Source organism: Poecilia reticulata, chromosome 16 (genome assembly GCF_904066995.2).
Source record: "Poecilia reticulata chromosome 16, P_reticulata-male-v2, whole genome shotgun sequence".
Classification (NCBI taxonomy): Eukaryota; Metazoa; Chordata; class Actinopteri; order Cyprinodontiformes; family Poeciliidae; genus Poecilia; species Poecilia reticulata.
Window position 1 is genome coordinate 2,112,337 of NC_088845.1, and position 20,720 is coordinate 2,133,056.

The following is a 20,720-nucleotide window of genomic DNA, read 5'->3' on the forward strand; positions in this document are numbered from 1 at the left end:
TTTCATGCATGAAACTTTAAGAGAGCAGTCAGTTGGACCTCAGTCGAGCGTTACGCTCACAGATGAATTTGCTCATAAACTCATTATCTGCTATCTTCCAGCTCTCTGAGGGGTTTTGTCTTGGAATCACCAGAGCTTTTGAACCCGGAGGGGCGGCCGTCTGCTTCATCCAGAACCTTTAAAACAGAAACATGAACCTCAGAACATAAAATAAAATCACAGCAGCTCATTGACATCAAACTGAAAACTGTCACCACTTTATTATATATTTTTAATAAGTAAATAATTTTAAAAAAGTAAAAAAATTAATCAGAACTAATCTAACAAATATATTTTATGCAAATTCAACATGAAATCCTTCTTCCAATGATGCAGTATTAAAATTATTCCTCCCTCTGAACAGATTTCTTCAGATTTCTGCGTTAGTAAACCAGGTGTTTTGTCTTGATCTCCCCTGATGTAACAATGACGACCCTCACCCATCCTGTTTGAGGAAGAACACTTCAAATGCCCTGATTACTGACCTCAATGCTTCACTGGATGCTACAATAATGGCCTAGTCCAAGGATACTTCTTGAAGGTTCAGAGAAACCCATTACCATTAAGAGAAGCACAAAGACGGCAAATGACTTGAATGTTCATAGAGTTACAGCTGGAAGATTAAAACCCAACAATGAGAGCCATATTTTTAGAGTTTATTTTTGGTTGGTTTAATGCCAAACAAAAAATTGACTGACTGCTAAAGACCAGCAGCAAGGATTGGTGGCATCAGCCACAGAAGTTTCAGGTCCCACAGTGAGGACAGACTGAGGACTGAAGGTCTCCATGCCTGAACTCAACCACCTGCAGCACCACTGACCCAAAGGCACAAGAAAACCCAGCTGCAGTTGCTCATAGCTATAATAGGAAGATAAAGAACGTTTTTGTTTTTCCACAACTGGAACTTCTTGAGCCTGATCAGACGTCTGAAGCTCGTGCTGAAAAGAGGAAGCCCAGTAAGCTTTGACATCATTGGACGTCCAAACAGAACAATGAACCCAATCATGTCTCACAGTCCACCAAGGTTTGGTTTTGGAAGAAGTCCTGGAAATCCTGGAGTCGTTGTCACTCAGTTCATTTAACTTTTCTACAATCTTGACAAAATATATTTACATTTTTACCTAAATATGTATATTTTTAGATCGTAGTTCTTACCCAAGACTATCTGCACGTCCATTAATCCAGCTCCAGGTGTTGCTAACTTCTTGTAATCCCATCCAGTATCCGTGGTGTTCACTAGAGTAGTACTTGATGTTTTTACTAACAAATTCCTGAGAATAGATTTTTTTTTAGATTCTCATCAACCTTTTCACTTTGAGTCATCAAATTTCCAAAAACTTCCAGATTAGCTCTAGAATTCTAGCTTGGCGTTAGATTTTACCTGCTCCTCCAGATCATCGATTATAACCAAATCTGCTCGTCTGTCCTGACAGAGCCTTCGACTTTGTTCCCAGGTCTTCCAAGGACCTGGTTTGTCGTAAAACAGGTAGCATTTTTGTCTGAAGAGAATCCAGTCACCTGTGCAGGGCTTACATACTGGATCCATTAGACAAAGGGAAAGATCAGAAAGAAGTGGAGCAAGAGAAAAATAATATCAAAAAGAACAAATAATAAATGTATCAAAGAAATCCTTGTGTATATTTAATGTGTCACTCGTCAAAATTTATCAAAGATTTCAAAGGTAAAGTGCAGATAGATAATGGAGAGTGATTAAGATAAGCTACCATTCTAGGTAGAAGTGGCGTACCACAGGGCTCGGTGCTCGGTTCACTCAAAAACAACAGTATTCTCTGAAATCAAAGCTTTACTGTAAACCTGTTACTAATGAATCAAGTTCTCTCCACCCCAGCCAAGGCGCTGGCTCACGTTGTCAGACATCAGCACTGTACCTGTGATAATAATGGTTAGCTATGTTTTTAACAGCTATTTATAACTGAAGATTATAACATTTAAAAAATAAAATGAATAATCCAGAGTTTCAAATGTAGTGTATAAATCTAATCACTTTTGTTGGGGCAGTTGTCTTTAACTGAAAAGGTGTCAAACTTCTGGATGAATTCCAGAGTCTCCTTCAGCTCTTCTCTCTCTTGGCTCAGCTTATTAATCTGTCGGGTCAGCTCATCTTTCTCTCGGTTCAGCTCATGTCGCTCCTGGCTCAGCTCAGCTTTCACTTTGCTCTCTTCGGCAAGATGCTTTCTCACTTGACTCAGCTCGTCTCTCTTGAGCAAAAAATTGTCCTTTTCTACACTCAGATGCCCTATGTCTTCCATCGCCTTGCTCATCTCAGCTTTCACTCGGTCCAGAACCTCCTTGTTTCTGAACAACTCTTCTCCCTCTTGGCTTATTTGGTCCAGCCTGTGGATGTCAGTCATTGCTCTTTCCTTAATCAGTTTATTTTTTTCTCTTGTAAGGTCATTGATGGTTCCCTGTTGCACTGTCATCCTTACACTCACTATAAAAAAACACAAATTAGTCAGAAAGTCAGTGAATCCATCTGTATCAGAGGAGCATCAACATTTTCAGTTTCTCTCTCTCAGATCTTTTCAGGATGTCAGACAGTATTCTTAGTTTAGAACCAAAGAGCAGTAAACTGATTTAATATTTCAACAGTAGAACTGTTGCCCTGCAGCAATAAGATCCAGGGTTTGACTCCTTGGAGTCTGCATGCATTAAGTTTGCATGTCCTCAGATTTTCTCAGGGTACTCCGGCTTCCTCTCGGAGACCAAACTCATGACTATCAGGCTAATTGGTCTCTCTAAACTGCTCTCAGTATGAGTGTGTGCATGGTAGCTTGATCTGCTGGTATCCTTGTTGCCCTGTGATGGACTGGCGGCCTGTGAAAGGTGTAACTTGTCTCTTGCCCAGTGGCAAGAGACAAGTAGAAGTAGAACCTGTTAGACTGTTCCTCCTACACTGCAAAAACTGAAATCTTAGTAAGATTAAATATCTTAAATTAAGGAGATTTTTCTTGTTTTCTTTCTGACAAGATAATTTTTCTCACCAAGAGGGATTTATGTAAGAATATTTTTCTTATTTTAAGTGTTTTTGTACTTAATTATCTCAGTAAGATATAAAAGCTTAATGTTAAGAAAATATTACTTATTATGAGTAAATATGTGCTAGAATCTAGAATATCAATATTTACCAATCAAACTTCAAGTCTAGAACTTATTTTATATAAGTAAAAATTTCTTATTTCAAGCACAGAAAGCGAAATCACATACTTAATTAAATGTATTCAGATAATTAAAACAGACTATGTCCAAATGGAATCCTTTGTGTTATTGTCAATGAAAATTAAAAAAACCCATGAACTTATATTCTTGTATAAGTTGGCAGAGTGTACAGGAAATTATAATTTAATATTTAAACGATTGACATTTAACACAACAATTTCAGAAACAATATCAGTTTATATATCAAGATAATTCTTGGCATGTTTCCATCAGCTAAGGACCTTCTTAATTTGATCTTCTTGATGCAAGATGTGGACCTCTTACTGACATGTCATGAAATTTCTATTGATGTGTGATTTGAAATGGCTGGTATTCCACACAATGAGATTAGAATCAACAATATTGATTAGCTCAATGTCATGATAAATATTTTAACTTTTGGTTTATATTTCAAATTCTTACTTTATAAGTTACTAATATTAGTTTGAACAATATTTTATTCATCATGTTTGTAACCCCTTTTATGACATCATACAATCCACATGGGAAAGCGCCCAAAATGTCAGTGAGATAGTATTAATGTTCGATACAACAGATTTTCTTTCCGATCCAATACCGAGTAAAATTTAAGGTGGTATTGGCAATACAGATCCCATACTTTGTGCAAAAGACAATTAATTTGTTCTTAATTAAATAAAAATAAATGTAATCCATATCTTGGCTTCATAAAAAGAACACAATGTACTCTGATGCACTCATTTTAAACTCAGAAGTACATTGAGAACAATCTCGTTTACTATAAGCTATTTTAATTCAGCAGAAATATACAAAACATATGAAAATGGAGTTGCAAACTAAAAAAAAGAAAATTAGTAAAGTAATAACCCTACTAAACACATCCTTGTTTAATTATTAAAACTACTATAAAATGACAGCTGAAATGGCTCCATGTCACTTTTTTAATAATCTGTCAACATGTCCATTTCTGAGTGAGTGAGAGTCAGCAGCACGCTGCGCTTGGGCATTACGTCCTTACACATTACATACTCACCAGGCGGAAGAAAAAGTAGTTCCCATTAACAACGTTTCATTTCGGCAAGATCTCAATAATTTAGTTACTTCTAACTTGCTCTTGTTAATCTACATTATCTCAAATTACTAAAGTGTTGAAAGTATTGATCCTTGGATCTGACAATAGATTTTAAAGAATTAAGTTCTGGTATCGGAAGAATCGATATTTCAGTATCAATCCGCACATCACTAACGGCAACGCCAGAGATCATTTAACTGCCCTGATTAACGGTCAATTCAGTTGTAAAAGCCTAACTAAGCTTTATCTACTGTACTTTTATAAGATTTTCTTTTGGCAAATTCTCTAATCTCGGTTGGACATGAATGAAGATGGAGGACTTTTTTTACGTGTATAGACCCTACAGCTGCTGTACTGAGAGGTAAGTTTAAAGTTGTCTGTCTTTCTAAGATAAGCTAACTGAAGCTAGTTAGCATGTCGTGATATGCCAATTTTCATCCGCGGTTAAAGAGCCGCTCTTGTGAATATGAGCTTTGAACAGTTATTAACCACAATAGCTGTGGCTTAAAAATATCGACACGAGTTCTTGGTAGCTTCCGTTTTTAACATAGCTAAGGTGGCTTCTCATTCGTAGCTTCTGATTCGGGAAATGGTTAAAGGGCAATTCCGCCTAGTATTTCACTAACTGAGGGTGTTTGATGTGCTGTAATTTAAAAACTTAAATGCAATGAGTCTAAAAGCCTAGGTTAGATATTCCACACTGTTACCAGGATATTTTAAACACTATTTTTGATTGTGAATTTAAGTAGTCCTAGTTTGATTTAATTAAAATAACTTCTTGCCATCTTGAATTCATGTAATATTGTAATTGAGCACATAAACTAAAATAAGACTTATTTTATTTTTCAAGTAAACCAAACTGTTGCCATGGTGAAGCCTATGCCAGACACATCTCCAATCACGTATTGCACCATCTACAAGAAACTTTGGGAATTGCAAGTGACGGCATCCTTCACATTCTTGAGGTAAGAAATTTATGATACTGATTCATCATTACACTGATTAGTCCCTAAAACGTGGTTTGTTTTGTGATTGTTTTTCTGTCTGTGCTCCAATTAGCAGATGACCCAACAACTTCAAACAAGATCACTTTTCAGCTCTGTGGTGATCCTGAAACCAACTTTCTACTGGCCATTGGAACCATGCCTGCCCTGATCTTCTGAAAGGAGGACATCATAGCTACTACACCTTTCAGCATCCGTGTGTGTGGCCACTCCTCTCTGTGCTGCTGACAGACGTCTTGAGAACGCCGTCCGTAACTGAGGCAAGACTTCCACATATAAAAGGCTATGGCTTATTGGAAGAAGTTCATTGCGGGGAAGCTCCTATTGTTGACATCTAATCCCAAGATTTTTTTTGCTTTGGACAATTTGGTTTGCTTGACTCTTAGTGCAGCAGATGTGTCAGATCTTCATTGTTCTGTCATTTTACAGGATTGTTTCAGAATCAGATGCCCATCCAGACTTTAAATTCTGACCAGTAGTCATGTTTTATTGTGTTTATGTGAAACTTAAACGTAATAAAGATGTTAAAAGTAATTGAACTTATGTCTTCATTTCAGCAAGTCAATAACATCTCTTGTTCCAGTATTCACAGGATCAATTTTGGATTTTGTCTTAGCATAAGAACCTTGAGTAAGGCTATGATAAAAATATATTTTAATCCTATGCAACAATAAAATAAACTAGATTTGGGTATACACTGCAAAAAGTCCCCTTTCAAAAACAAGAAAAAAAAGTACAAAAATAGGTATAATTTCTTAAAATAAGAAAAATTATCTGCCAACAGAACAAGAAATTATCTTGTCAAGATTTCCAAAACAAGAAAAATATCTAACCAAGATAAACCTACAAATATCTTAAAATTAGTGTATTGTACTTAAAACAAGCCAATTTACTAATACAAATAGAATATGAGATTTATTTTCTTAATACATAGAACATTTTCTTAAAATAAGAAAATTTACGCTATTTTAAGAAATTCAGTGTCAAGTAACATTTCTTTACTTGAGATAATTTTCTTAAAATAAGATAATATATCTTACTCGTATAAGTAAAATTGGCTTGTTTAAGTAAAATACACTAATTTTAAGATATTGTAGGTTTATCTTGGTAAGATATTTTTTCTTGTTTTAGAAAATCTTGACAAGATAAATTTTCTTGTTCTGTTGGCAGATAATTTTTCTTATTTTAAGAAAATTATACCCTATTTTTGTACTTTTTTTTCTTGTTTTTGAAAGGGGACTTTTTGCAGTGTACTGTTATACACTTGTATCTCGATGCTTTAAACCTCTAAAAACCTGTCATGAAGGAAGATAATTAAAATATATTGTGCTGAAATGAAACTCACTGTAGATGATTGTTCCAGCTGCCAGGACAACAAAAACCCCCAAGCACACCAAGAACAGGGGAGACTGAAGGGGTGATGATGGTTCATCTTCTTTTTCATCTGAAAAACACAGTGAAACTGTGGTTGAATCAAACCCTTTTAAGCTGAGCTCCAGTCAACACAGAAAAAAGCTACAGTCGTTTCTTTTTTCCCCTGAGGATACTCTTAATATGTGGCGGCTTCCTTGTGTTTTAACCCCAATGCGGGAGGATGGGGTTAAAACATCATCCTCCCGCAGGGGGGTTGTCCTGTCAGACAGTCCGCTTCCAAAAACACACACAAAAATACCTTGTTGTAAAAGCGCACGCGGGATCAGTGTGACCCAGCCAGACCGCGCACAGAGTTAAAAACTTAAGGGGTCTAAACAGGGTTGGGTTACTTTAGTCATTTTTTTCCAAAAATGTACTTTTAGGAGTAGCTTTACTATACTCCTAAAAGTACATTTTTGAGCGACTTTATGAAGTATTGCTACGCGAGTAAAATTTTTGAATCCTCACTGTGAGTAAATTCACTGAATAAAGAATAATTATATTTTAACCAAAACTTCACCAGACACAGACACAAACCTGCAGATTGTGTTAAAGTTTCATAACTTTTATTTTGAAACAAATTGATTTTGATTTTTTTTTTTGTCTTATTTTATTTGGTAACCATATTAATGATTTTCATTCTGATCTTTAAAATAAGAATATTTCTACATAACTTTACATTTTGGTCAGTCTGATTATAAAATTCTTAAATATTAAACGATTGATAATTTGATCGGTTTCTCAGTAGCTTTTTTTTAACCAAACACTTTTTTACTGTTACTTGAGTAATTTCTTTGATGGCTACTTTTTACATTTATTTGAGAAAAAATATGTTGAAATAGTGCTTTTCTTACTTGAGTGCATTTTTTGGATATTTTGCTCACGTCTGGATCTAAATATGTCGCATGATGATGACGATGCTGTGATCTTTTGTCCAGACAGCGATGGTCTGCAGCAACTGTTCAGGGTTTGCTCACAGCATGGATAACCAATCCATGCTGTAATATTAAATATATTAAATATACGATATTAAATATAATGCGAAAAAGAGTGACTTCATGACTGTAGAGCAAAAAGGACACTAAATTATCTTTCCCTGACTTCACTCTGTCTGGCAGCAGTCAAGTCAAGTCAGTGACGAGGTGAAAGATTTGGGACATTACATCACCGCTGACTGGGTCAACAGACTGTAAACACAGTCAGTCACACTTTGACCAACTCTGTTCAAAGCTCAGCAAGCATCTTCTCTAGTTTGTGGAATCACTGGCGCCTTAGTTTATATGGTAGTTGATGATCATTTTATTGTTATTGTGCTCTTTTGTTTTTGTTCTGCCTGTTTTTATTTATTATGAACCATATATGTATCAGATTAAGAAGGTTTTATTGATTGACTGATTAAATAACCCCATCTCTTAAGACCGCAGGAGGGAAGAAGTTGCATTTAAGCGATAAATGTTTTTTGAAATGTTATGTTTATAGACATTATTTGAAAATATAACTGTTATTAAAAAAAATAAAAGGTTTAAAGTAAACTTAAATTCAGCTTTATTAAATATATTAAAACATTTATAATTGTATTTTAACTGTTAATTTGTTGTTTAAAAGTATTTTTTCAGTAAGACTGCATGAAATTTAATCTACAACCAAAAAAAAAAAACTATTTCTAAATACTGGAAGAAAATGTAAAATATAATTTGAGATAATTTGACTAAAAAAGATTTCTCCGATGATGCAAAGAGATTAAGGCTTGCATGTGACGTAAAAAAAAAATCCCACTCTAACTTTTAACTAATTGAGAGCATTTGGATAGTACTGTTACCTTTCAATCCTCATAAAATATATAATATATATTGAGTCACTTACCATTTTTGCTATGGAGTGTAGAATAGGTGTCATCTTCCACGCTGCTCTCCATCCTTTACAGAGAAAATAATAAAGATTAAAAAATGTCCAACATCTCGTTGAATGACCTCAGCTGTAGATCACAGGAAAGCAGGCAGGTTCCTCTTGCACCTTTTAAAAGACAACATCAGGGTTTGATGCAGCATCAGAACATAAAGACAGTCATAAAGTCGGTCTTCTATCACCTGAAGAACATTTCCAGGATTACAGCACTAATGTCCCAGTAATATTTTTCTTATTATGAACTATTTAACTGTTAAAAGTTCTTCATTTAAGATGGGCAGTATTAATAATGAGGAAGATATGAAAGTTTCAGCTCAAGAAATTTATAATGCAGTCATGAGCCTAAAGAATAACGAGGCTGGTGGTATGGATGAGGTGTTAAGATTCTCAAGCAGAAAACTCTTTCCTCTGTCTGCCTTGTGTTTTTCTGGTTTTTTAGTCCAGGGCATTTTGCCTACCTCACCTTTAGCTGTTACATTGGAGACTATTATGAAAGACAAAGGTGGCAAAAATGATCGGCCCATAGGTTTTGCCAGTGTGCTGTCCAGGAAAAGATTATACTGATAAGGCAGAACATTTTCTCTTTACTTCTGATAATCAGCTTGACTTTAAATCACATATATGTATATTTTAGCTTTGAAAGAGATCTTAGATTTCTATAATTGACCCAAATCCACAATGTTTATGTTCTACTGATGTCTTAAACTGGAACTGGATGGTTTTTGACCATGTTAATCATGAAAAGTTATTTTATAAGTTATACATCAGAGGAGTTTCCAGATCAGCAGCTCCTTTTAAAATAAGGTTAAAATGAGGTACAGATCCTGTCAGCATGCCTAGGTGGGCCCCATGTGGGGAAAAGGAGGGCAGACCAGATGGGTCCCATATGGGTTTGCCCATGTAGGGCCACAACCTACATGGGCCCTACATGGTGGTGGGCCCACATGGGTTTGTTCATTTAGGGCCCATGTAGGCTGTGGCCCTACATGGGCAGACCCATGCGGGTTCCACGGACATATGGGATTGTCCGCGGGTTCCACGGACAAACCCATATGGGACCCATATATCATCCCTCCTTTCCCCCACATGGGGCCCACCTAGGCAGTCTGTGTCCTCTGCTTTTAAAGTATACAGGGATGATTAATCAAACTGGCTACAAAATTGTGCCATAGGGTGAGTTGAATGTTGGTGGGATTATAATTAACCACTTCATGTTATTTTTAGTACTTGTAGTGCTGGTCTTCAACAATTATTAAAAACCTGCTCACAATATGGTCAGGAGTATGACATTGGCTTCATTCACACTGCAGCCCGAACTGACCCAAATTTGCCTTAATTCAACTTGTATCTGATCGTTTTATGACAGTCTGAACAACACTGTTTTTTCCGATTTTTACAAATGCAACCCAGGCATCTTGGATATTTGGTTCTAAAGACAATTTGTATCTGAGCTTTTCAAACGTCATTGATGCTCGACAAACGTCACTATTCTGCGCAGTGATAAACGCAAGCGGAAAGAAAAACATCCACCATGGCGGACAATAATGAGGATTAAGTTGTTGATGTGCTGGCTCCGGTTGGACAACAACTTAAACATTGTAAGATAGGCTCCCTCATTAGCATCCATTTTTACTTCCGCAAACACTGAGCACGCTCTTTACGTGTGACGTTACTGCGCACTCTACTGACCATGCGGGGCATTTTAAGATAGTTTGCAAAAGCGCCTGAGACACGGTACTGGTTTGCAGTTCACACATGGGAGATCACATTTATTTGGAAATGTGAACGACCGTGCAAAATAAAGAGGTTTCCCAATAAATCGGAATTGCGCATTAAAGCCTGCAGTGTGAACTCAGCCATTATGTTCTATGTACTTAAAAGTAATACGATTAGGAAAACCAGAGGTCAGAAGCTGGTACTTCCTAACCTCTCTGTCGCTGTTCAGCTTGGGATGAGCTTCTTCCAACTAACTCACGGCTATCTTTGTGAGAGTTTTCGCTTCTGATTAGGTCAGTGGTTCTTAACCTTTTTTGAGGTACCGAACCCATCAGATTCATATGCGCATTCATTGAACCCTTCTGTAGTGATAAATAAATGTTTTTTTTTTCAAAAATCAAGACATAGGGGTGACCCAACTAGAGATCAAGATCACTAAGTCTTCTTAAAAGGTAAAGTCTCTGAGATCAGTTCTTCAAAATATAGTCAGTGTTTTCAGAAAAGTTGAGCTGACTGTCCAGGAACGACCCAAAGTATTTAAAATGTGCCACAGTTTCAACAGGTTGGTCATAGAGAGAAACTGGAACCACTTTAAGATCTTGTTTAGATCATTTGATTAGCTGTACATTGTTAAGAGAATGAAAAATTAATAAATAATAAAGACTTTGCAGTATTCTGATTTAGTAATGTAATTATATTAGTTGTGTTACCACCCCCACGCCACTAGAGGCAGTAGCAAACCCGAAAAGATGCGACTAAGGAGCTGATTTAGAAGTTCACCGAAAGCTACAGAATTTGGTAAAAACTGTGAGCTTTTGCTGAAGTAATTAAAGACACAAGTTCAAATCCATGCTGAGAGTGGAGCTCCTTCAATCAGGGCTCCTCCGCAGCACTGATTGGCTAAGCAATGTAACGTGATCCTCTGCAGCAAGTGACGGCAAAGCGGGGCGTCATCACGACTTTACACAAGTGTGTCTTTACCTCCACGGCAGAGGCTCCGCCGAACCCATGAGACCGACTCACCGAACCCCTGGGGTTCGATCGAACCAGGTTAAGAACCACTGGATTAGGTAATGGAGTATCGAGTGGACATTTAAAAAACGCCGGATGTAGAAAGCATCTGTATAGTGTGTCTCTAGGCAACCAGGACAGCAGTACCTGCTGGCAGCGCCGTTACGCAGCGGACAGATAAATAGGTCATTGGAGCTACCCTAAATGTAGCTCCAATGTTAGGTTAATAAGAAATATTGTACGATGATGTCACAATTGTCCTGTATTTTGGCAAGCCCTACATAAGTAATTAGCATCTAGGCTAGCGGCAGCAAACAGTAACTTCTAAATATCTCAAAATACAATCGATGTCAATAAAACACTGCCCTGAACTTACAAACACTAATAAACAACGGCTCCTATCTGTTACTTCTACACTTAACTTACCTATGAAAACAGATAACGTCGGGACGGATTCGCCCTCAAGCTGGGCAGGTCCACTGAACTGCCCAACGTCTCTATCTAACGACGGACTCGCTGCGCTCTCTGCGGATGTACACATCGTACGCGATGTTTTCAAAGCGTTCTTCGGTCACGGCCGTATTCGTAGCCCTACGTCACCAGAGACCGTGAATAAATCGCAAAAACAGTTAACAGAGTTGGGTGGTAACTATTTACATTTACTTGAGTATCCTTTTGTTAAAAAATAAAAACTTTTAGGAGTATTTTAGCTACGTTGTACTTTTTACTTTTACTTGAGTAAAAGGTATTACTCTGGAGTAAAATGTTCTCTATAGTGGTACTCACTGTGTAACTCCACCGAATGAAGAACAAGCTTGTTTTAACAACAACAAAAAATCCACCTGCAGGTGTGTGACAAAGACACACACCTGAAGTTTTTGTTCAAATTTCTCAAGTTCTGTATTTAAAAAAAAAACAATAATAATATTGATGTGCTGCTGTTCAGAATAACTTTACCTCTTTGCCATTTTATCAGTGTTTCATTCTGACTCTCATACTGGCTTTCTAAAATCATCCAGACTGGATTTAATCCCCTTTCTGTTGTTTGCATCCGTATTAGTGAGATTGATCTGGTGTGCTTGTAAGAAATTCAGACTATTGCAACATTAGTTATGTAATGGTTCCTCTTGAGTAGTGCTTCAAAAAAGGAAAAAAACAAACAAGAGTCACAAATGTTTTCAAAACTTATTTATTTTTCCAGGCTCATAATTTCCATTGACTAAATTTTAATCTTTAATTTTTCCTTAAACAATTTTGAGTTTTTTTGTTTTTTTACATTTATTTCTGCACCTTTATGTAAAATGGATATAATATTATCCCCTCATCAGAAACATCTCTGAAATGTGGCATTCACAGCAAAGCCCAGTGTTAATTTAACTCTGAAGAGTGTGGAGTATATTAACACTGAAAAAGTGTTAATATCAACTCTGTGGGAGTTAACATAATTCCCAGTGTTGATTTAACTCCCACAGAGTTGATATTAACACTTTTTCAGTGTTTATATACTCCACACTCTTCAGAGTTAAATTAACACTGGGCTTTTTGCTGTGTTGGTTCGTTCATGCATGTCTGAGAAATCCTTTAATCTCTCAGACATCCAACGTTCGGACGCCTGACAGAGCAGCCCTCTTCTGCAACTCCTCTAAACTAGCCAGCAACATTTAGCAAACACCCGATGGAATTGTGCATCTGCTGAGCTCATCACCTGAGCTGCTTCTTAAAGCAACGCTGGTAAAAATGTTAAAGTTTCAGAAAGAGCAGAAGTTTTAAAAGCAACAGAAACCCAACGTAAAGGCGTTAAAGCTGCAGAATGTAACTTTGATAAAAAATGTTTTTCACATATTTGTTCAAATGGTCAGTATAATGAGACAGATAATCCGTGAAAACATTGATCTCCTCCACCCCCTCCCTGAGCTACTATTGCTGTCTGAAGAAACACACCACTTCCAACCATATACAGCCAATCAGAGCCCGGAGGAGGGTCTTAATGCTGTCCATCATCCTCATGGTGTCAATAAACCTCAGGAGATGAGGCCCAGGAACCAGTCCGACCCGTTTCTTCTGGAAATGGGTCGGATGTCCTCTTTAGACGGCAAACGTCTTCACAGAATCCAACAAATCAGCTTTGTGGTCGATCTGCTCTTAAACCTCTAAGAGGGGCCTTTATTTCTGATAAAGATCTTTAGGATTCACTACAGGTTTGATTCCTGTGTGTAGAAAACCTGAACTCTAGTAAATACCTGCCTTATGCAAATGAACCTTCACACCTGCTAAAACCATAAAGATCCTTTTAGCTTTTCTGAACTAAATAGAAAAGCTTTATAAACTTCTTTGAGAGAAACTCTTGCAGGTATCTTGTAAAAAAAAAAAAGGTTCATTGGATCCTTTACCAATTTAGATTTCAGTTTATTTTTAGATTGGCCTTTAATTTGATCATTTATTACACTGAGTGAGCGTCTCACTGGCTAACAGTGGATTTTCTTTGAGTTTGTCGATCGCAGCGCTGGAGCTGACGAGCCAGCCCTCTTCTCTCTGAAAGCCTCAGCGAGGTTTGAGGCCGCAGCTTTGTGCTCGTCGGACGTCCAGCCGAGGGATCCAGCCATATTGTTGAGAAAAAAAATTCATTTCCAGTCACCGCTAGGTGAAAATCACTCAGTCAGGTTTATTTAATGCCGTGCTCATGACATGAGAGCCACAAGATGAGAAACTCATGAACAGGTCAGACTAAAGCTCCAGGTCAGACTCAGAGTTTGCTCTGTCAGTCAGAATCCACACGTGGGTTTTATACCAATGAGAAGGAATCCTGAACAATGGAGAGACAGTCTGGTCTCTGAGCAGCTGCAGAAAAACAACATCTCACTCTGGCTGTGCAGGTTCATTAGGTGAGAGTTCATGAACACTAAGAATGAAGAGACAAAACGACCAGCAGATTATTGAGGTGATGACGACGACTTGTATATAGAAATGATGACACAGCTGAGCTTTCCTGCAGGAAACTTTAAGAGAGCAGTCAGTTAGATGCACCTTGGGAAAGCTTCATGCTCACAGATGAATTTGTTCTGGAAGAAACTGTCTGCTTGGTTCCAGCTCTCTGAGGGATTTCTTCCTGGCATCAGCCTGGCTTTCGGTCCTGGAGTTTTGAGCTCCTCCTTCATCCAGAACCTTGAAAACAGGACCATGAACCTCAGAATAGGAATGTGCCGATCGCCTTCTTTTATTTTGCCGATAGTGTTCTGATCCAACACTTCAAAAATATATTTAAAACTTATTTATCATTTACAGAACACTGGGTGAACCAAATGCAGGGATTTATTGTGATTTTACAGTTTCAGTAAAAAACTAAACAACATAAAAACTATATTAACATTATCTTTAGACCTGCGGTAAACGATTATTTTAGTAATCGAGTTCTCTATCGATTATTCTGACGATTAATAAAAATTCGATCAAATAAAAGATTGATGAATTCTACCATAACAGCAGTGTTACCATTGGATATCAACATCAGCTCAAACTTTCACATTTGAGCACCCCTACAATTATTTTTATGTATTTTTTGAAAATGAGCCTGTAACAATAACAGCTCAGTTTCGAAGTTAACCTGGTCAATTACAAAAATCTGAAATTATATTCACCTTAATAATAAAGTAGGCTCACAAAGACACTTATAAAAATGTCTAGTCCAGTCTGTATTTTATTTATTCATCTTCAGTCGATGTAATGGATGAACTCTCACTTTGCCCAGACATTTTTAGCTCTTGTGTCCATGTGAACGACTGGATTTGGTTCCTTCATCACACACAGAAACATCTGCCAGCTCCGTACCGCCACACTGCGCTCCGCCACCCATTTGTTGAGACCGGGATGATATAAAATTCATTTTCCGGTTTGTCCGTAAAGCTACACTTACCTGAAGCATCAACTACAGCGCAGCGGATAGGCAGGTCTTCGGTCTATCCGCTCACCTGTATAAATACACCTGCCGCGCTCTTCCCCGCCGCTCGCTCTGAACCGGCCGCCAGGCAGGAGCTCCGAGAGGAGAACGGCTGCCGTACTCCAGGCATCGCTCCACTTATTTTAAGGATGATTATTGGAGTACTAGATGCTCTTCTGCTCAAGATGAAAACACTTCATCTGACACGAGGTTCTGGTCATGCTCGTGTCCGAAGTCATGACCACTATAAACGCCTGTGGTTCCCATTTCTCCTGATCCAGACATGCCAACAGTTCTGACGCCTGCTAAGCTGCTGACTCAGAGGATCGATCTGGTGCTGCTACCAGCTGGACAATGTGACCTCAAAGAGCTCTACAGGAAGCAGGGGAAGCAGGTCCAGGCTCTGGCCAATGCGCTCTGGAAACGCTGGCACCAAGAATACCTGACATCACTACAGCCAAGGCAAAAGAGGCCAGAGGAGAAAACTAACCTGTCAGGAGGACATGTGACATGTAAAGATGCTCATAATTGTGGTGAATGCCAGTTCTTTTGTAAAGTGGTATTGGGTATTGGGTCAGGGCTTTAAAAAGTCTCTGAGGTTGTTTTACTTATAAAAAGGGAGCAGTGTTTGGTTTATGTTAACCTGGGAGAAAAACGTTCTGTCAGGACATCACTAAGCAGAGTAGGACCTCTAGTGGTCACAATTTTCACAGCAGTGTTATTTTGTATCTTTAGTGTGTGTAGTGTTAAGCTATGTGAGGAAGCCAAACAGGAACAGCTTTCTTACTCTGCATCACATGTGAGTGTGTTTGTTTTCACAACAGGGGCGCGGTATAGGGGGGGAAAAGTGATGCTGATTCTAGGGGCCCTGACCAGCAGGGGGCCCTCCACAATTTAATTATTTATTTTTTGTTCATAGAAATTTTAAAAAATCGGGGTCCTGTCAAATACAACATTAATCATATTGTATTTTCAAAAACTGTTTTTAGCAGTAAAAATTAAATGTTACCCTTCCCAGACCAAAAAACACACATCCATATTTGCCCGGAACCCCCCTATCTGCCTTAAATGGTTCGTTCTTGCTTGGAGCGCTTCACCGTGACGCTGTTCAGCTGCAGTCAGTAGAAGCTGCAGTTGAATACAGCTTCCACGAACGACTGTGGCAGTTACTACGCTGCTAAGAAAAGTTATAAAATCAGGTTTTCAAAAACAAAATAGAGGGAGAGAGAGAAAAAGGCAAGAGTGTTAATTTATAACCCAGTTTTTCTCCGAGAGGTGAGTAGACTGTGTGAGATTACCAACCATTTAGCATAATTAGCTACAAACTACTGTTTGCCTCCATTTCACTAGCATTTAATGAATTAAGGAAAAAATGACCAACATATTCATAAATGTTACTTGTCCCTTGGACCTTTTACCACTTAACAGATGAGTCAGTCAGCAGCAGCTCTAAAACATGTCCCTCCTGAGTCTGATCCATCCTCTCCTGAGTGGAATTAAAGCTGCAGTATGTAACTTTTATATAAATATTTTTTTCACATATTTTTTAAAACTGCTATGTTGTGACAGTATGGTATGATAAACGGTTTCTTGTAATGATAAGTTGCTTCTCCACCCACTGGTTCTGATTGGTTGCTTTGGTCAGAACGGTGCATCACTTTAACCAGTAATAGTAATTCAGGTAGGAAGTGAAGGAGATTGATTGTTTTCACAGATTATCTGTCTCATAACAAGCTGCTACAATATGGTGACAGCTTTAACAAATACGGAGAAAACATATTTTTTATTAAAGTTATGTACTGCAGCTTGAATAAAATGCAACTACTAGCATTTTTGAGAAGTCTGGATCGCTTTATGTGTATTTTGCATGTTGCTTTTGACTGTTGCTCATGGAGACACATTTCAGTAAGTTAAAACTAATAGAAAAAATTTAAGCAACCTACTTGCATACTGGATGTGGACTGTTGGATGTTAAATTAATGAGCAGTAAATATTGTGCTAATTATCAGTATTGAACCAAAGAAACCAAGGCTGATGCAAGCCTTTAAAATTGTGACACTTTATGGGTCAAATAGACTCAAAAATCTGTAAGAGCAGCTGCCCGGGGCCCAAGATTCCTGGCGGCGCCCCTGGTTTACAGCATAACTGATACTGAGGTTATCTCGCATCTCATACGAACAAAGATAACTTTCATATCTTTTGTTTGCTTGAATTCACTAACAGTTAACATTTATATAGGTTTTTCCACAGACGTTAACATAAAGTTCTTCCAGTTTTTATTCAGTTAATGAGTGTCATTTTTTCATGCAGAGGAAACAAATGTAACCGAGACATATTTGTACTAGTTGTTTTTTTTTAACATTGAGTCTTAAGTAAAGCTTTGAAGGGAATCGTGCTGCTTTTCTGGACCATAACTTATCTGCTGGCCTTGCCTACACATACAGGCAGGTGCAGAATGAGGATGAGCTGCGTCTCGAAGGCGGCGTCGGGTCCTAACAGACGTTTTGCACGGCTGAATTGTTGCCACACAAAGATAACAGCATTTCTCAAACATGCATGAAAGAATCAAAACTCCAGGTATGTTTTTGATGAGGGAATAATATTATGACAAGAAGAAAAGTTGTGTTTGCATGATAAAATGTTAACTTTTAGATAATACAGTAGATCTTACCCAAGCGTGTCCACGCGTCCATCAACCCAGGTCCAGGAGTTGTTGGTTTGTTGTAACCCCAGCCAGTATCCCCACTGAATTTCAAAGTAGGATTTGACATGTTTGCTGACAAATTCCTGTCAACAGATTTTTTAACATCACCATTAATTTTCTTATTTTGAGTCACCAATTTTCCATGAACTTCCAGATTAGCTCTGGGTTTCTAACATAGATTTTACCTGCTCCTCCAGATCATCAATTACAGCCAAATCTGCTCGTCTGTCCTGACAGAACCTTCGACTTTGTTCCCAGGTCTTCCAAGGAGCCGGTTCGTCGTAAAACAGGTAGCATTTCTTCTGAAAGAAAATCCAGTCATGCAGGCACGGCTTACATCCTGGGTCCATTAGACGAGGGAAAAGAACAGAAAGTGAAACTTTGGTAAAAATAATCTGAAGTAGAAAAAATAACATTTAATGTGTTAATATTTCAATAGTCAAAATTGATCTAGCAAAGATTTCAAAGGTAGAGCGCAGATCAGTGTTGGAAGATGATTAAATTAAGCTACCGTTCCATTTAGGAGTGGCGTACCACAGGGCTCTATGCTCGGTTCACTCAAAAAGTATACTATTTTTTAAATGAAAACTTTGTGTAAACCCATAAAGTACTGTGACGTGAGCCAGCCAGACCCTGGCTCACTAATAATGGCCAAGTATGTTTTGAAAAACAGTTTATAATTGAAGGTTACATAAAACCATAAATAAAAATAAGATGAATAATCCAAAGTTTCAAAGGTAATTTATAAATGTAATCACTTTTGGCAGGACAGAAGTCATTGATTGGAAAGATGTCAAACTTCTGGATGAACCCCAGGGTCCATTTCAGCTCCTCTGTCTCTCGGGTCGCCTCCTCTGTCTCTTGGGTCGCCTCCTCTGGCTCTAGTGTCGCCTCCTCTGTCTCTAGTGTCGCCTCCTCTGTCTCTCGGGTCGCCTCCTCTGTCTCTCGGGTCGCCTCCTCTGTCTCTCGGGTCGCCTCCTCTGTCTCTAGTGTCGCCTCCTCTGTCTCTAGTGTCGCCTCCTCTGTCTCTCGGGTCGCCTCCTCTGTCTCTTGGGTCGCCTCCTCTGTCTCTTGGGTCGCCTCCTCTGTCTCTTGGGTCGCCTCCTCTGTCTCTCGGGTCGCCTCCTCTGTTTCTAGTGTCGCCTCCTCTGTCTTTATGGTCGCCTCCTCTGGCTCTCGGGTCGCCTCCTCTGTCTCTCGGGTCACCTCCTCTGGCTCTCGGGTTGCCTCCTCTGCCTCCCGGGTCGACTCATCTGCCTCCCGGGTCGCCTCCTCTGCCTCTCGGGTCGCCTCCTCTGTCTCTAGTGTCGCCTCCTCTGTCTCTAGTGTCGCCTCCTCTGTCTTTATGGTCGCCTCCTCTGCCTCTCGGGTCGCCTCCTCTGTCTCTCGGGTCGCCTCCTCTGTCTCTCGGGTCGCCTCCTCTGCCTCCCGGGTCGCCTCCTCTGTCTCTCGGGTCGCCTCCTCTGCCTCCCGGGTCGAATCTTCTGCCTCCCAAGTTGTCTCCTTTGCCTCTCGGGTCGCCTCCACTGTCTCTAGTGTCGCCTCCTCTGTCTCTAGTGTCGCCTCCTCTGTCTCTCGGGTCGCCTCCTCTGCCTCCCCGGTCGCCTCCTCTGCCTCCCCGGTTGCCTCCTCTGCCTCCCCGGTCGCCTCCTCTGCCTCCCCGGTCGCCTCCTCTGTCTCTCGGGTCGCCTCCTCTGCCTCCCGGGTCGCCTCCTCTGTCTCTCGGGTCACCTCCTCTGTCTCTCGGGTCGCCTCCTCTGTCTCTCGGGTCGCCTCCTCTGCCTCCCGGGCCGAATCTTCTGCCTCCCAAGTTGTCTCCTTTGCCTCTCGGGTCGCCTCCACTGTCTCTAGTGTCACCTCCTCTGTCTCTCGGGTCGCCTCCTCTGCCTCCCGGGTCGCCTCCTCTGTCTCTAGTGTCGCCTCCTCTGCCTCTCGGGTCGCCTCCTCTGTCTCTTGGGTCGCCTCCTCTGTCTCTCGGGTCGCCTCCTCTGTCTCTCGGGTCGCCTCCTCTGTCTCTCGGGTCGCCTCCTCTGTCTCTAGTGTCGCCTCCTCTGTCTCTAGTGTCGCCTCCTCTGTCTCTCGGGTCGCCTCCTCTGTCTCTTGGGTCGCCTCCTCTGTCTCTTGGGTCGCCTCCTCTGTCTCTTGGGTCGCCTCCTCTGTCTCTCGGGTTGCCTCCTCTGTTTCTAGTGTCGCCTCCTCTGTCTTTATGGTCGCCTCCTCTGGCTCTCGGGTCGCCTCCTCTGTCTCTCGGGTCGCCTCCTCTGGCTCTCGGGTCGCCTCCTCTGCCTCCCGGGTCGCCTCCTCTGCCTCCCGGGTCGCCTCCTCTGCCTCTCGGGTCGCCTCCTCTGTCTCTCGTGTCGCCTCCTCTGTCTCTAGTGTCGCCTCCTCTGTCTTTATGGTCGCCTCCTCTGCCTCTCGGGTCGCCTCCTCTGTCTCTCGGGTCGCCTCCTCTGTCTCTCGGGTCGCCTCCTCTGCCTCCCGGGTCGCCTCCTCTGTCTCTCGGGTCGCCTCCTCTGCCTCCCGGGTCGAATCTTCTGCCTCCCAAGTTGTCTCCTTTGCCTCTCGGGTCGCCTCCACTGTCTCTAGTGTCGCCTCCTCTGTCTCTAGTGTCGCCTCCTCTGTCTCTCGGGTCGCCTCCTCTGCCTCCCCGGTCGCCTCCTCTGCCTCCCCGGTTGCCTCCTCTGCCTCCCCGGTCGCCTCCTCTGCCTAGCCGGTCGCCTCCTCTGT

At 40.3% G+C, this 20,720-nt stretch overlaps 1 protein-coding gene across 1 annotated transcript; it reads right to left on the reverse strand.

Moving 5' to 3' along the window:
* LOC103477542 (uncharacterized) lies at positions 1-20,699 on the reverse strand (the record flags this gene model as incomplete). The annotated part of the gene is made up of 9 exons (XM_081597328.1): positions 1-176; positions 1,195-1,310; positions 1,421-1,575; positions 2,045-2,491; positions 6,656-6,754; positions 8,587-8,639; positions 17,961-18,076; positions 18,179-18,333; positions 18,752-20,699. Coding segments are annotated over 9 exons (3,237 nt in total), but the record flags the coding sequence as incomplete, so codon positions are not given.
* Positions 20,700-20,720: the final 21 nt, after the last annotated feature.